The sequence below is a fragment of the Dromiciops gliroides genome, chromosome 2 (genome assembly GCF_019393635.1).
Source record: "Dromiciops gliroides isolate mDroGli1 chromosome 2, mDroGli1.pri, whole genome shotgun sequence".
NCBI lineage: Eukaryota > Metazoa > Chordata > Mammalia > Microbiotheria > Microbiotheriidae > Dromiciops > Dromiciops gliroides.
This window is the reverse complement of record NC_057862.1, coordinates 214855282-214871593: the sequence shown is the minus strand read 5'-3', so window position 1 is coordinate 214871593 and position 16312 is coordinate 214855282. Positions and strand designations below refer to the sequence as shown.

The 16312-nt window shown below is 35.4% G+C and overlaps 1 protein-coding gene across 1 annotated transcript in view; it reads right to left on the bottom strand.

Moving 5' to 3' along the window:
* Positions 1-16312, bottom strand: part of RPS6KA5 (ribosomal protein S6 kinase A5) — a 220731-nt gene that overhangs the window by 63285 nt on the left and 141134 nt on the right. Inside the window, 1 exon segment of the mRNA XM_043982310.1 lies at positions 15954-16057. Coding sequence (XP_043838245.1) covers positions 15954-16057 — 104 coding nt within the window.

Below are 16312 nucleotides of genomic sequence, written 5' to 3'. Positions count from 1 at the left end.
AAAAAAGCAAGTAGGAGGAATTATTTAAAACTTCAAGGTATAAGAAATAAGGCATAAAATTAGCACACAAAGTAAATAACAGATTGTTTACTCTCTTTGGTTAGATGAAAAAAATTCCCCTAGATGGGTGAAAATTTCTTAATGTTTGTTAGAGAATTAAATCATATCATATAACTATTCTATTTTAATGCCACAATTAGCTATTTCCAAATAGGCACACAGTGAAACTAAACTCCCCTACTTGCTTCAAGCAAGCAGTAAGCATTATTAATGGCATTATAAATTTTGACTAGATATTTCAGTAATGTTATTCCTTTGAAGGATTAGCTATAGCTCTTCTACAAGTAAGATGATTCCACTTTTAGTCATATGTTCTTTAGAATGAAGACCAAATCTTAATAGTACAAAGAGAAGACTGGCAAAGATGGTAGAATACAAAAAATAAGTAGAACTTCATTCTTCCCCACAACTATTCCAGTAAAGTTCAAAGAAGAGCACCAGACCAAGTAATAATGAAGAAATTCAAGGAGAAAGCACAGTAAGTCGTTTTTCCAGCCTGCATCATTACAGGGAGAAAGCCAGAGGCCTATGAACACTGACAGAATATCCATCTTAGAAGGCTTGTGCAAGTCTTCAAGATGGGATCAGAACTCAGGCTTCCAGGATTGTGTAACGGGACAAGGAATGGGTCCAAGTAATGGACCCAACAACAGAACAAGTGAAGATACCTTGCAAGGAACAGGAACACGAACCAGCCTGTAGCTGAATAGATGGAACCTTGGACCTGGGTTGTGTCTTTGTAGGGGATATCTTAGCTCTCTATTCATGGAAAGAAGCAGATCCTAACTGGTTTCTCTACTTCAAATCTTTCACCACTTTATTCTACAAATTGCTGCCAAAATCATTTGCTTTAAACTCAAATATGATTATATGATCTCCCTATTCAACCTATTCCAGTGGTTTCCAACTGGCTTTGGTATCAAATATAAAGTCCTCTGTTTAACTTTCACAACTCTCTACAATCTGATTGCAACTCCTTTGTCCAGCCTCATTGGACTTTATTGCCGCTCTAGGTCTCTGGATACAGACAAAGTGGATTTCTTTTATTCCTCACAAATCACATTTTATAAGATGCAGCAAAGGCAGCATATTTTACTTGAAGCCTTGAGGCTATCCACTATTCTCCCAAGTACTAGTGAGTTCTCTGCCAAATTACATTGTATTTAACTCCTTTTTTTGGGTTTGTTTGTTTGTTTTTTTTGTTTTTTGGGGGGGAATGAGGCAATTGGGGTTAAGTGACTTGCCCAAGGTCACACAGCTAGTAAGTGTTAAGTGTCTGAGGCCGGATTTGAACTCAGGTCCTCCTGACTTCAAGGCCAGTGCTCTATCCACTATGCCACCGAGCTGCCCCTTAACTCCTTTTTATATATTTGTATTTATCAATTGATATTTATGTTGCATGTATTTTTATTTGTACTTATTTCATCACCATCAGAACATAAACTCATTGTGAGTAGGGATTATTTAATTCTTTGTATTTTTATCTCTATCCTCTAGCAAAGTGCCTGGCACAATAACAGGCATTTAATAAGTACTTGCAGATTGACTGGCATTTGACACATACACTTTGACTAATGGTCCTTGGATTGAGGTCTGCAGATGAGTACAACCCAGGAAAGGAATTCTGACCAAGTGTAAGCCTGCAGTTCTGTCACTGTTGACCTGCAGTGTTCTTTTTTTTTTTTAACTTAAAAGTATTTTATTATTTTCCAGTTATATGTAAAGATGGTTTTCAACATTTGTTTTTATAAGATTTTGAGTTTCAAATTCTTCTCCCTCCCTCCCTTCCCTCTCCCCTCCACAAGACAGAAAGCAATCTGATATAGGTTATATACGTACAATCATATTAAATATATTTCTGCATTAGTCATATTGTAAAAGAAGGATCAGAACAAAAGGGAAACACCTCAAAAAAGAAAAAACAAAAACAAAACAAGTAGAAAAAGTATGGCTCAATCTGCATTCAGATTCCACAGTTCTTTTTTCTGGATGTGGAGAGCATTTTCCCTCATGAGTCCTTTGGAATTGTCTTGGATCGTTGTATGGCTGAGAAGAGCTAAGTCTATCACAGTTGATCATCACACAATGTGTTAATACTGTGTACAGTGTTCTCCTGGTTCTGCTCACTTCACTCAGCATCAGTCCAATTAAGTCTTTCCAAGTTTTTCTGAAATCTGCCTGCTCTTCATTTCTTATAACACAATAGTATTCCATTACATTCATATACCACAACTTGTTCAGCCATTCCACAACTGATGGGCATTCCCTCCATTTCCAATTCTTTGCCACCACAAAGAGAGCTGCTATAAATATTTTTGTACATGTGGGTGCTTTTCCCTTTTTTTATGATCTCTTTGGGAAAAAGACCTAATAGTGGTATTGCTTGGTCAAAAGGTGTGCACAGCTCCATAGTCCTTTGGGCAGTTTCAAATTGCTCTCCAGAATGGTTAGATCAGTTCACAACTCCACCAACAACGCATTAGTGTTTCAATTTTCCCACATGTGAGAAAATGATTATTAATAATGGATTTCTTGGGGGGGGGGACCCAGAGACCAAGTTTTAGCCTTTCTATGTCCCACTTCTAGAAAGTCCCATGCTTGATAGAGTTCTTATCTCTTTCAGGGCTTAGTCCTGTTCAGCCAGTATAAAAGAAATGGAAAACAGACTCTTTGATGAGCTCAGTGAATTGATGGGATTAAGCCATGCCTATCTGGACTTTGACTTTGATCCTCATGGGGGCCTCTTCCAGTAGGCAACTAGATCATGGTAGAGCTCATTTTAATATGGGCCACCCTCAAGTCACATCAACCAATTGAATTGAATGATACTAGCCAATTAGCTTTGATCAGTGTGTAGTGACATGCCTCTATCAAAAGAGGATAAAAGGAAAGAACACACAAGGCTTCTGGCTGTTTATTATTTTCCTTTTCTGTCATATTAGCCTATTTGATAGGTGTGAGGTGATATCTTAGAGTTGTTTTAATTTGCCTTTCTTTACTCAATAGTGATTTGGAGCATTTTTTCATATGACAATAGATAGCTTTGATTTCAACTGAAAATTGCTTGTTCATAAGCTTTGACCATTTCTCAACTGGGGAATGACTTGCATTCTTATAAATTTGATTTAGTTCCTTATATATTTTAGAAATGAAGTCTTTATCAGAAACACTGGCTGTAAAAATGGTTTCTCAGCTTTCTGCTTCCTTTCTAATTTTGGCTGCATTGCTTCTGTTTGTACAAAACCTTTTTAATTTAATGTAATCAAAATTATCCATTTTACATTTCATAATATTCCTTATCTCTTGTTTGGTCAAAAATTCTTCTCCTTTCCATAGATCTAGAGGTAAACTATTCCTTCCTCTCCCAATTCACCTATGGTATCACCCTTTATGTTTAAATCATGTACTCACTTATTTTGGCATATGGTGTAAGATGTTGGTCTATGCCTAGTTTCTGTCATACTATCTTCCAGTATTCCCAGAAGTTTTTGTCAAAAAATGAGTTCTTATCTCAGAAGCTGGAGTCTTTGGGTTTATCAAAAGTAGATCACTGTAGTCATTTACTAACCTATTTCATTGATCCAACACTCTATTTCTTAGCCAGTACCAAATAGTTTTGATGACTGCCACTTCATAGTATAGTTTCAGATTTGGTATGGCTAGTCCACCTTCCTGTGCATTTTTCCCCACTAATTTCCTTGATATTCTTGACCTTTTGTTTTTCCAGATGAATTGTTATTATTTTTTTCTAGCTCTACAAAATAATTTTAGGCAGTCTGATTGGTATGGCACTGAATAAGCAAATTAATTTAGGTAGAATTGTCATTTTTTATTATTTTAGCTTGGCCTATCCATGAGCAATTGATACTTTCCCAATTATTTAGATCTGATTTTATTTGTGTTTTGTAATTTTGTTCATAGAGTTCCTGGGTTTGTCTTGGCAGGTAGACTCCCAAATATTTTATATTGTTTACAGTTATTTTATTTTTTTTCTGTGTATTTGGGGGGGGCGGGGCAATGAGGGTTAAGTGACTTGCCCAGGGTCACACAGCTAGTAAGCCTCAAGTGTCTAAGGCTGGATTTGAGCTCAGGTATTCCTGAATATGGGGCCGGCACTTTATTCACTATGCCACCTAGCTGCTTCTACAGTTACTTTAAATGGAATTTCTCTTTCTATCTTTTGCTGCTGAGCTTTGTTGGTCATGTATAGAAATGCTGATAATTATGTGGATTTATTTTATTCCTGCAACTTTGCTAAAGTTAATTGTTTCAAGTAGTTTTTTAGTTGATTCTTTAGGATTCTCTAAGTATATACCATCATATCATCTGCAAAGAGTGATAGTTTTGTTTCCTCTTGGATTATTCTAATTCCTTTAATTCCTTTTTCTTCTCTTATTGCTAAAGCTAACATTTCTAGTACAATATTAAATAATAGAGGTGATAATGAACATCCCTGTTTCACCCCTGATCTTATTGGGAATGCCTCTAACTTATCTCCATTACATATAATACTTGCTGATGGTTTTAGGTAGATACTGCTTATCATTTTAAGGAAAGCTCCATTTATTCCTATGCTCTCTAGTGTTTTTCATAGGAATAAGTGCTGTATTTTGTCAAAAGCTTTTCCTGCATCTATTGAGATAATCATGATTGTGGTTAGTTTTGTTATTGATGTGGTTGATTATGTTGATAGTTTTCCTAATGTTGAACCAGCCCTGCATTCCTGGTATAAATACCACCTGGTCATAGGGTATTATCCTGATGATAAAGTGATGTAATCTCTTGCTAATATTTTATTTAAAATTTTTGCATCGATATTCATTAGGGAAAATTGGTCTATAATTTTCTTTCCCTGTTTTGGCTCTGCCTGGTTTAGGTATCGCACATATTTGTGTCATAAAAAGAATTTGGTTGAACTCCTTTTTCACCTATTTATCCAAATAATTTATACAGTATGGGAATTAATTGTTCTTTAATGTTTGGTAGAATTCACTGGTAAATCCATCTGGCCCCTAGAGAGTTTTCCCTTAGGGAGTTCATTGATGGCTTGTTCAATTTCTTTTTCTAAAATGGAGCCTATTTTATTTCTTCTCTCTGGTTAATCTGGGTAATTTATATTTTTGTAATATTCATCCATTTCATTTAGATGATCAAATCTATTGGAATACAGTTAGGCCAACATAGCTCCTAATTAGTTGCTTTGATTTCCACTTCATTGGTGGTGAAGTCACCCCTTTCATTTTTGATACTGGCAATTTGGTTTTCATCTTTTCTTTTTTAAAATCAAATTAACCAAAGGTTTATCTATTTTACTGATCTTTTTTCATGAAACCAGCTCTTAGTTTTATTGATTACTTCTATAGTTTTCTTACTTTTAATTATATTAATCTCCCCTTTGATTTTCAGAATTTCTAATTTAGTATTTTATTTGGGGATTTTTAATTTGTTCTTTTTCTATTTTTTTTTTAGTATGCATGTCCAACTTCATTCATCTCTTCTTTCTCTATTTTATTCATGCTAAACCATTTAGAGATATAAAATTTTCCCTAAGAACTGCTTGGCTGCTTCCCAAATTTTTGGTATGTTGTCTCACTGTTGTCATGATGAAGTTATTCATTGTTTCTATGATTTGTTGTTTGACCCACTCATTATTTAGGATGAGATTATTTAGTTTCCAATTAATTTTCAGTCTATCTTTCTGTGGCTCTTTAATGCATGTAATTTTTATTGCATCATAATCTGAAAAGGTTGCATTTAGTATTTCTGTTTTTCTACATTTCACTGTGAGGTTGTTGTGCCCTAATACATGGTCAATTTTTGTGTATGTGCCATGTTCCTCTGAGAAAAAGGTATATTCCTTACTATCCCCATTCAATTTTCTTCAGAGGTCTATCATATCTAACTTTTCTAAAATTCTATTCACCTCTTTAACTTTTTTCTTATTTATTTTGTGGTTAGATTTATCTAGTTCTGAGAGGGGAAGATTAAGATCCCGCACTAGTATAGTTTTGCTGTCTATTTCCTCTTGTAACTCAGCTTCTTTAAGAATTTGGATGCTGTACCACTTGGTACATATATGTTTACTACTCATATTACTTCATTATCTTTGGTACCTTCTAGCAAGATGTATTTTCCTTCTTTATCTCTTTTAATTAGATCTATTTTTGCTTTTGTTTTGTCTGAGATAAGGATTGCTACCCCTGTTTTTTTTTACTTCAGCTCAGGCATAATATATTCTGCTCCAACCTTTTACCTTTATTCTGTGTGTATCTCTATGCTTCCAATGTGTTTCTTGTAAACATCATACTGTGGGATTCTGGTTTTTAATTCACTCTGCTATTTGCTTCCATTTTATGGGAGAGTTCATCCCATTCACATTCACAGTTACAATTAGTAACTGTGTATTTCCCTCCATCCTATTTTCCCCTTTGTACTTTTTTTCTTCTTTCACCCTAATCCTCTTCACCAGTGTTTTGTTTCTGACCACTGTCTCCCTCAATCTGCCCTCCCTTTTATCAGCCCCACTTTTTTTCTACTTTCCTCCCCTGTTTCTGCCCTCCTTTCTATCATTACCCTCTTGTTTCCCTTACCCTTTTACTCCCCTAAAGGGTAAGCTAAATTTCTTTATCCAAATGAGTACATGTGTTATTTCCTCTTTGAGCCAAATTGCAATGTGTTCTAACCAGCTGACAGGGACTAGTGGCAGCAACTGTCTACTGGAGTTTATTTAACAAAGAAGGTGGTCGGGGCAGCTAGGTGGCACAGTGGATAGATCACTGGTCTTGGAGTCAGAAGGACCTGAGTTCAAATCTGGCCTCAGACCCTTGACACTTACTAGCTGTGTGATCTTGGGCAAGTCACTTAACCCCAATTGCCTCACCAAAAAATAAAAAAAAAACTAAAAAGCTCTGTTAAGTTGGCAGGGCAAAAATTTAAAACCAAAACCCAAAAACCCAAAGGAGGTGGCCACTCAGCAGAGCCTTGAATGGAGATAAAGGGCAATTGTGGAGGTAATGCATTCTAGTCATGTGCAAAGTCAAATTAAGGAATAGCTAGTAGTTCTGTTTGCCTGGAATACAGAATGTATTGTGGAAATATATTTTGATTTGGGGACCCTACCTTTGGGCTGAGATTAGAAAGCCTTAGGCACTCAGGGTCTCTTCTGTGTGGGAGGTGCTGGTGCCCCTTCCCCTCCGCTTCAGCTGAGCCAAAAAGTCCTGTGGGGGAAAAAAAGCCCCCAGCTCCCTCCAATCTGAGCAGAGCTATCTGAGAGATCCTGGACTCGTCCAGGCTGGGCTCTGGCATAGCCTGTGCTGAGGCACGGGATGCTCGAGCATCCCCCCAGCCCCAGCCGCAGCCCTGACTGGCGGATTGGCTTGGTGTGTGGGTACAAAAAGCCCTGAGATTTGAGTAGAGATAGGAAAGATATATAGAGACCTGGGGGTTGGACTCAGGGGGACTGAGAAGAGGACTGGAGGCTGGCTGGCAAGATCAGGAGGGAGGCAGATGAGAGACAAGGACGCAGGAGAAGGCTAAAGGACTAGGAGCAAGGAGGAAAGGCCGGCAGACAAGAAGGAATGGGAACAGAGAAAAGAGAGGCCGAAGGGCAGACTGACGGAGCAGACAGACAGAGAGACAGACAGAAGGTTGGTGAGAGAGAAACACAGGGGTTCAGCGGTGGCAGTAAGGAAAGGAAAGTTAGAAGTAGGGGAATTTACAAAGTAAAAGGGGCTCGGAGTTAGAATAAAGGACCTGAGTGCCCTAAGGCAAGAGGTGGCTAAGGCCCTTATTGTATTAAAAAAAAATTCTAGGCACAGCAGGTAGGAAAGAGATGCAGTGGAAAGAGATGCACCGCAATGAAGTCAGGTTGTATATTTTATTTCTCCGTATTCTTAAGTTTAAATAGTATCTCATAAATAAACTGTTTTGATTATTTAGTTAAGAGGCTTCTTAATATTTTGCTTATCAATTTGGGAGTGGAGCAGTGTGGTGGAAGTTTATAAATGGCCCATGCTAAGTTAATAGCAGTCAGATAGCCAGTCAGATAGCCAGTGAATCAAAAATCCCAGATTAAGTACCCCAATCAAATTAGTCCCCCCAAATCAGCACTAGTCATTCAAAATATTCTTACATGTGAATGGCGACCACGGCAGGACTTGTGACCTGAATTATAATTTTTCTAAACTTATCATTTTTCATATAGTTATTTTTCATAAGTACAGTTATTACAATTTTCCAGGTTATAGTTATTAATAATATAATGACATATTATAAAGGTAGATTGGAAACATATTGTAGGTGGTTTTGAATGCCAAGTGGAAGAATCTCAGATATTTTGTTCTAGAAGCAATGGGGAGCCCCTCAAAGTTTTTGAGTAGAACAATGACATAATCAGCTTTTTTGCTTAAGAAAGATCAATTTGACAGTTGTATGAGGATGGATTAGAAAGAGGAGAGACTGGAAATAAGCAGATCAAATAGGAGGCTGATATAATAGTTCAGGTAAAGGTGAGGGTCTGAAACAAAGTGGTGTTATGTGAATGAAAGTGATCTTGTTGAAGTAAAACAGACCAGACTTAGCAAATGATTAGATGTGTGAAGGCAGGGTGTGTGAATGGTCAGGAATGATTCTGATAATCCTGATTGACTAAGGTTAGTAGTGACCTCAAAAGAAATAGAGATGTTTGGAGAAGGATCAGGTTTGGGGAAGAGTATAATTAGTTCAGTTTTGAGTATGAGTGTGAGCTGTTGGTGGAATATTCAAATGGAAATATATAGCTGGCAGTTGGATGACTGGGGGGAGGGGAGGGGAGGGGAGGGAAGGGAAGGGGAGGGGGGAGAGACGTAGAGAGAGAGAGAGAGAGAGAGAGAGAGAGAGAGAGAGACTGAGATTGAGATTAAGGCCTGATGTACAGATTTGGGACATATCAGTGCAGAAATTAGAACTGAACCCATGAGGATTGATGACATCACCAAGGAAAGAGTATAGGCAGAGAACAGGGCCCAAGACTGGGCATTTAGGGAATTCTATCCTAAGGAAACAAAGGATAAAAAGATCCAGGAACAGACAAGTAGGGGAACTATTAGGATACAATTTCATATAAAAGTCACGTAAGAGCAGAAGATCAATCAATCCAATAAAATATTTAATAATTGTCTATTATGTGCCAGATTCCACGCTAAGCCCTGGGAATAAAAAGAGGTAAAAGACATTTCCTGTCCTAAAATAACTTATAATATAGTGGGTGAGACAACATACAAACATATAGAAAAGTAAGTTATGTACAGAATAAACAAAAAATAATTAACAGAGGGAAGGCACTAGAATTAAGAGAGGTTAGGGAAAGCTACTTGTAGAAGATGAGATTTGAGTTGGGAATAAAAGGAAGCCAGGGAAGTCAGTAGGCAGAGATGAGGAGGGAGAGAAAATTCCAGGCATTGGAGATAGCCAGAGAAAATGCCTGGGAGATGGAGTCTTTTTTGTGGAATAGTCAGGTCAGTGTCACTAGGAGGATGGTGTTGCCCTCCATAGTTAATAGGGAAAGCAGGACAGGTAGAGAATTTAGGAGGAAAGATAATGATGAGTTCGTTGTGGACATATTGAGTTTAAGATGTCTACTGGGCGTCTAAATTGAGATATCTGAAAGGCAGGTAGAGATGTGAGACTGGACATCAGCAGAGAGGTTAGGACAGGATAGGTAGTTTTGAGTATCAAGAGATGATAATTGTAAAAAGAACTTTATTTTTAATGTTAGTTTTTAAAATTCTGAGTTGCAAATTTTCTCCCTCCTTGACATTCCTCCCCCATCCACTGAGAAAGCAAGCAATATGATATCAATTATACATGTGAAACATATTTCTCTATTAATCATTTTGCAAAAAAAGAAAAATAAAGTGAAAAAAGTATTCTTCAATCTGCATAGAGATGGTAATTAAATCCATGGTATCTGATGAGATTATCAAGTAGTATAGAGGAGAAGAAATGAGGGTCCAGCACAGAACCCTGAAGGACATCTGTGGTTAGAGAGCGTAATCTGGATGAGGAATCAACAAAGGATGCAAAAGTGTTCAAATATATAGGAGGAGGGTAAGGAAAGAATGGTGTCCCAAAAACCTAGAGAGAAGAGAGCATTAAGGAGGAGAGAGTGATTAACAGTGTCCACAGCTGCACAGAGGTCAAGGAGAATGAGGATTGAGAAAAAACCCACTGGATTTGACATAAGAGCTCATTTGAAAAGAGCAGTTAGAATGGAATGATAAGGTTGGAAGTTAGATTGTGAGGGGTTAAGAAGAGAGTGGGTGGAGAGAAAGCAGAGCATCTATGGAGACAGACTTTTTGAGAAGTTTAGCTTTCATAAGGGGCAGAAGAGATACAGGACAATAGTGGGAATGAAAGGATCAAAGGAGGGTTTTTTGTTTTGTTTTGTTTTGTTGTTTTTGGTGGGGCAATGAGGGTCAAGTGACTTGCCCAGGGTCGCACAGCTAGTAAGTGTCAAGTGTCTGAGGCCACATTTGAACTCAGGTACTCCTGAATCCAGGGCCTGTGTTTTATCCACTGTGCCACCTAGCTGCCGCGAGGGTTTTTTTTTCATGATGAGAAAGACATAAGCATTTTTGTCGGCAGTAGGGAATGAATCTGTATATGAGAAGTACTGAAAATCAGTGATAAAGTAGGAATGACAGAGGGGCACAATGTTAGAGGATGAAATATCTAGGAGGAGGAAGAGACTGATGTCAAAAACTGCAAAAAGGCTGAAGATTATAACTGAGAAAATATGAAAGGATTTATTAGCTTGTGAGAATTTCAATAGACTGGTGGTGCTGGAAATCAGATTGCAAGAGCAAGAGAAGTAAAGGCAGCAAAAATAGACCATTTTTTTCTAGGAGTCTGGAAGTACAAAGACTCCCATAGAAGACAATATGATTAAATTGGAGGACAGTAAATTACAACAAAAAAGAATATGTAGGAATGATATAAATGGATGGAATAAATTCATAAGATAATGCTTTCTCTGAAAATGTCAATCAAGCTATTTTGTTTAAGCACATCATTTTGCTTTTTAGGACGTGTGCAACTATTTCAAATCATAATTACTCATTTCCCCATAACTATCATAAGCATAATACTAATTTATTTTAAAAAGGGGTTCAGTGGTTGATCTGTCAAAGTAAACAAATTTTCAAAATCAAAATTCCAGTTTGTGATTTGCAACAATATTGTGTCAAATGAAAATATGAAACCAAAATAGTTTTCTCCATATCTGAAGACAAAACACAAAAGAAAAAGAAAAATGAGAAATAAAGCATTTTGAACAAAATCTCTGAAAATAAAGTATCAAAAGAGCTCTTTAAAATGCTTTATTAATTGAAAATCATTTGTAATTGCTTTTCAAATAATTATTAGTAAAGAGGCAGCTGGCCCTGCTCTAATTCTTATAGTTCTATTTTTAACAATAAGAATTGGAAATTAGAAAGTGTGAATTATGTAAGCTCATTCTGAGTAGGAATTGTTTCATTATTTGTACTTATATCCCCAAGGCTAAACATGCTGCCTGACACACCACAGGTGCTTAATAAATACTTGGTGACTGACTTATTATTGAAATAGCAGTACTTTTTGTGGCAGGAAGAAAATGGAAACAAAAGACAACCTAAACAAATTGTGGTACATGAAGAAACAATGGCAACTCTCCATAGACTATATATATATATATATATATTTTTTTTTTTTGCAGGCAATGAGGTTTAAGTGACTTGCCCAGGGTCACACATCTAGTAAGTGTCAAGTGTCTGAGGCCGGATTTGAACGGTGCTTCATCCACTGCGCCACCTAGCTGCCCCTCTCCATAGACTCTAAATTGTAGGACAGATACCAGTTTGTATGGAGAGAGGAATTTCTAGGCTTGAAACTCTCTTTACCAATGAAATCTCAGGTTAAACAAAGAATGCTAAGTGTGAATAATTCAGAAAAGTATGGAAAAAGATGAACTAATGAAAAGTGAAATATGAAGGATTGAGAAATAAATATACACAACTTTAATAATGTAAATGGGAATTTAAAACAAAAAGAAAACGAATGCTGTACAATTGGGATGTTCAAATGATTCAGAAGTAGCGTTAAGAAAAAACCTCTCTCTTGTCATATTGGAGATGGATTGCTATGAGAGTGAAACATTGCATATGCCATCAGACTCTGTTTTGTTAGTTAGCTTTGATAAACTGCTTTATTTTTCTTTATTTTTTTATTCTTTATTAAATGGGTAGGGCAAGAAGGAGGGATAAATTGGGAAATGAAGCTGATATAAAAGCAAAAAATATTTAAAAGAAAATTTGTGAGAAAAACAATAATAATATTGATTATTTCAAATTCTGCAATTTTATTATATATATTTATATAACATGTTTCTATCTTTAAATAGAAATTTTTGATAAAGTTGTTTTATTTCAGTGATTAAAGATATGCATAAAATACTTAACACACACTGCATTTATAATTGTTGACTTCTAGAAGCTTGATACAGTATCTAAAGAAATTTGTTCTTGGAGTCACCAAGACCTGCTTTCAAGGTCTATATCTGACAAATACAAGCTATGTAACCATAGGCAAATCACTAAAATTTTTTGTATACATCAAACTCTGTAATACTATAAGTTAAAAATAAATTGCTTATATGCATGAATGGAAGAAGTTTTCATTATTTTGAATTTCCCACATAGAAGGGGAGAAATAAATAATTTTAATTGTTCATGGTAGGGAATTTACAGGATTTCAGTATAGTTTAAGTTGGGAAAACTTTATAATGAGAGTTATAAGCTTGAGAGGAAAATTCATCTTAGCTATGTTTATAAATTGCAACAAAAATTTAGAACGGATTTTTAAAATTACATAAAAATGACAAATATATAATGGATAACTGAAGCATCAAAAAATCTTATTTAATCTCATTATTTTCTCTAGTTTTCAGATTTTGGATAACTCAATGTGGATAAAAGGAAGCTTATCACAATATTTTCAAATAGAAATTAAGCCTACTTTTAGTAAAAAGTAATTTTTGAAGCTAGAAATAATTGGCATGCTCTTCCCTAACCCCAATTTCTTATTCTCTCATCCTCACTCACCTGAATCCTTTTCTTTCTGTGTCCCACTCTAGCCCTTCCCACCCATTCCACTGTATATTCTTTGGAACTGCCATTCCATAGTTAACAAATTTTCTTTCATTTTGATGTAATAGGTAAGAGCCTTAGAATATGCATAATAAGCCGTGCTCAGTTCTGAAACATTTGGAGGCTTGATGAGACTGTTTCCAGACATGTAATAGAAGGTCCTTTCCCACTCCAATAATATGCAGATATTTCCTGTTTTTTGACAGCTTATCATGATGTCTTTTAATTGGCTACTGAACTGGAAACGAGTGTGCATATAAGACCTTTGGAAAAATACTATCACTGAAGCTTATGAGTGAAGAAGAAAAAATGTTTGTGGTATCTGGGTCAGTAAGGGACATTTAGCCTTATCTTCCACCTGGCTACTATGTGTGCATGAATTCATGATGCTTTTGGTTCTTTTGTCTCTTGTATTTATTCTTTCCTTATTTTAAGTGAATAAATATGCAGAAACTGAATAGACTACGTTAGGACCTTGTGTATTAAGTCAAACTAGATGTGCCCCATTTCTTATCTGTAGTCCATACTTGTGCCTATGCATTTTTGTTCATGTTGTACCCACCGGGCAACTAGGTGTTACAGTGTGTAGAAAGCACTGGCCCTGAAGTTGGGAGGGCCTGAGTTTGAATCTAATCTCAGACACCTACTAGCTGTATGACCCTAGACAAGTCATTTAATACCAACTGTCTTAAAAAAACATCCGAGGTCATCTCTAGTTATCTTGATATATGGCTTGCCACTGAACCAAGATGGCTTTGGAGGAGAGAATAAAGCTGGTGACCCTACACAGCCCTCCTTCACTTAAGTCCAATTCACTAAAAGTCATGACATCACCCCAATGTCATGGTCCTCTTCAAGAACAAAGGAAAGACAACAACAAAATGTCTATAATAAGTCAAGTCAATAATCTCAATCAAGTCATCAAGTCAATCAACTCAATGATATTAAGCTTCGTGTGGGTAGTGACCATGTCTTATCTAAACTTCATAATTCCCTCAGCACTCATCTAAGTGTACTAGGTACAATAGACTAGGAGTCAGCCAGACTTACTGGCTTAATAAATATTTTTTGAATTGAATACATTATGGAGGATTTAGAAGGGAGAACTGAACACAATGTTTTGAATTTAAAAGTCTAAAGCTAAGGAACACTTGTTCCTATTAGTATAGAATGTTAATAGCAATATAAGCATTTATATTTATGATATTAACAATAGAGATCTACTAAATGGGAGTGGGATTTTTGTGTTTTTTTTTAAAGTTTATTAGTTTTTATAAGTTAGGCCATTGCAGAAGTAATAAAGAAGAACATTCAATTATAAAATTCTTAAAAACTAAAACAAATTGGTATTATTCTAAGGTTATGTGGTATAAATATAATTTAAAAAACTATTCATGCCATGTTTCCATAAATTAAAAATAACACTCTAAATTTAAATAAATCATCTTGTTTTCTCACATAATTTAGTGAACATAAAATAACACCACCTTTTTAAATGAGAAAACTTCAATTTAAAACAGTAATTTAATCATTTAATGAGTTAGTGCTAATTCTGTAATTAAGATTTAAGACTTGTGATTTCTAGCAGTATATTCATATGAAAATAAAGTCATATCCATACTTTTTAAAAAGAGAGAAAAGAAATCCTTTACAATGCAGTTTCTTTCAAAGCTTACTATCTTTGGCTGCTCAAAAGACATGTAATTCACTTTTGGGTTTTGGAGCACAAAGGAAATATGGTAAAGAGCAAAAGGTTATATTCTGCTGACCATTCATAGATAATGAAACAACAGATGTTCATAGAGCATGGACTGGGTAGGCAGGCCCACGGTAGGGTAAACATGACCACTTGAACTTGTCTTTAAGTCTTTGGGAATGCAAGGCCTATGATCTATGTAGTTACGAGTGATTTGTTAGGTACAACTTCACTGACCAAATGTGGAGAACTTTCTTCTAGATTATATCACTTTTAGAAATACTAGATCTTTTTTCCCATTTAAAACAAGAACAATCCTCTGACTATTAAATATATTTGGCCACAAAATTCTCTAATTCTCTGAGATTTCAAATTTAACTTTGGGACTCTCTAAATAGAAAAATAAAACTTTAAATTTTATTTATCTATAGTACATGGCTACATTTTAATATTAAGCCAAGTTATATCCTTGACCATACTAATATAATACTTGAATGTATGTAGCATATAAAGAGGAAAATTGAGCAAAACTGATTGGTAACTATATCTAGTCACAATACTTATATTTGAAAAAAAGTACTGATAATATTTAAAAGACTTTAAGTTAATGTCAGTTTGTCATTCTGGATCGTACAATTCAAGTTGCAAGATTAATTTTTAAAACACACTGACAGTTTTGCAATTTTCAGGTTACTTACCTTCTCTATTGAAGAACTTTAAAATATATTTCCGCAATTAACAATAAAGTCTTTATAGTGAGAAAGCAACCATGTAAATTTTATCTGACTTAAATTTTGATTTTTATGTCATTTGGTTCTGGTCATTCCTTGTAAATCAATCTGAAACTCTTACTACACTGTCTTTGTAAACTGAAATCATTACCACATTTCTTTCTGAATACAATGGTGCTAACTATATGGAAATTCTTCAAATAAGCTTTTCCAACAAATTTGAAGATTTATGTTTTAATCTGTTTCTTGTGGTACTTAAATCAGTTTCAATGAAAAACAAAACATTTATTTTATTATATTTACCTAGATATTTCAGCTTGGGAGTTTTTCTCTCCATCAACAGTAAACGGAGATGCTCCAGTTAATAACTCATACATAAGAACGCCTAGACTCCACCAGTCGACTGCCTATAAAACAATAATCATTGCATTTTATACAATTATTAACCAATAAGATTAAAAATGACATAATTATTCCCATAATGAAAATTTAATAATTTTAGTAAATATTTTAACACAAAATTTTGTACTATTTACACATATACACACAAAGATGTGAACACAAAATTAAGGAAGATTAAATGACCAAATTCACAAAAAAATTAGATAAATACTACCGGGGCAGCTAGATGGCACAGTGGATAGAGCACTGGCCCTGGATTC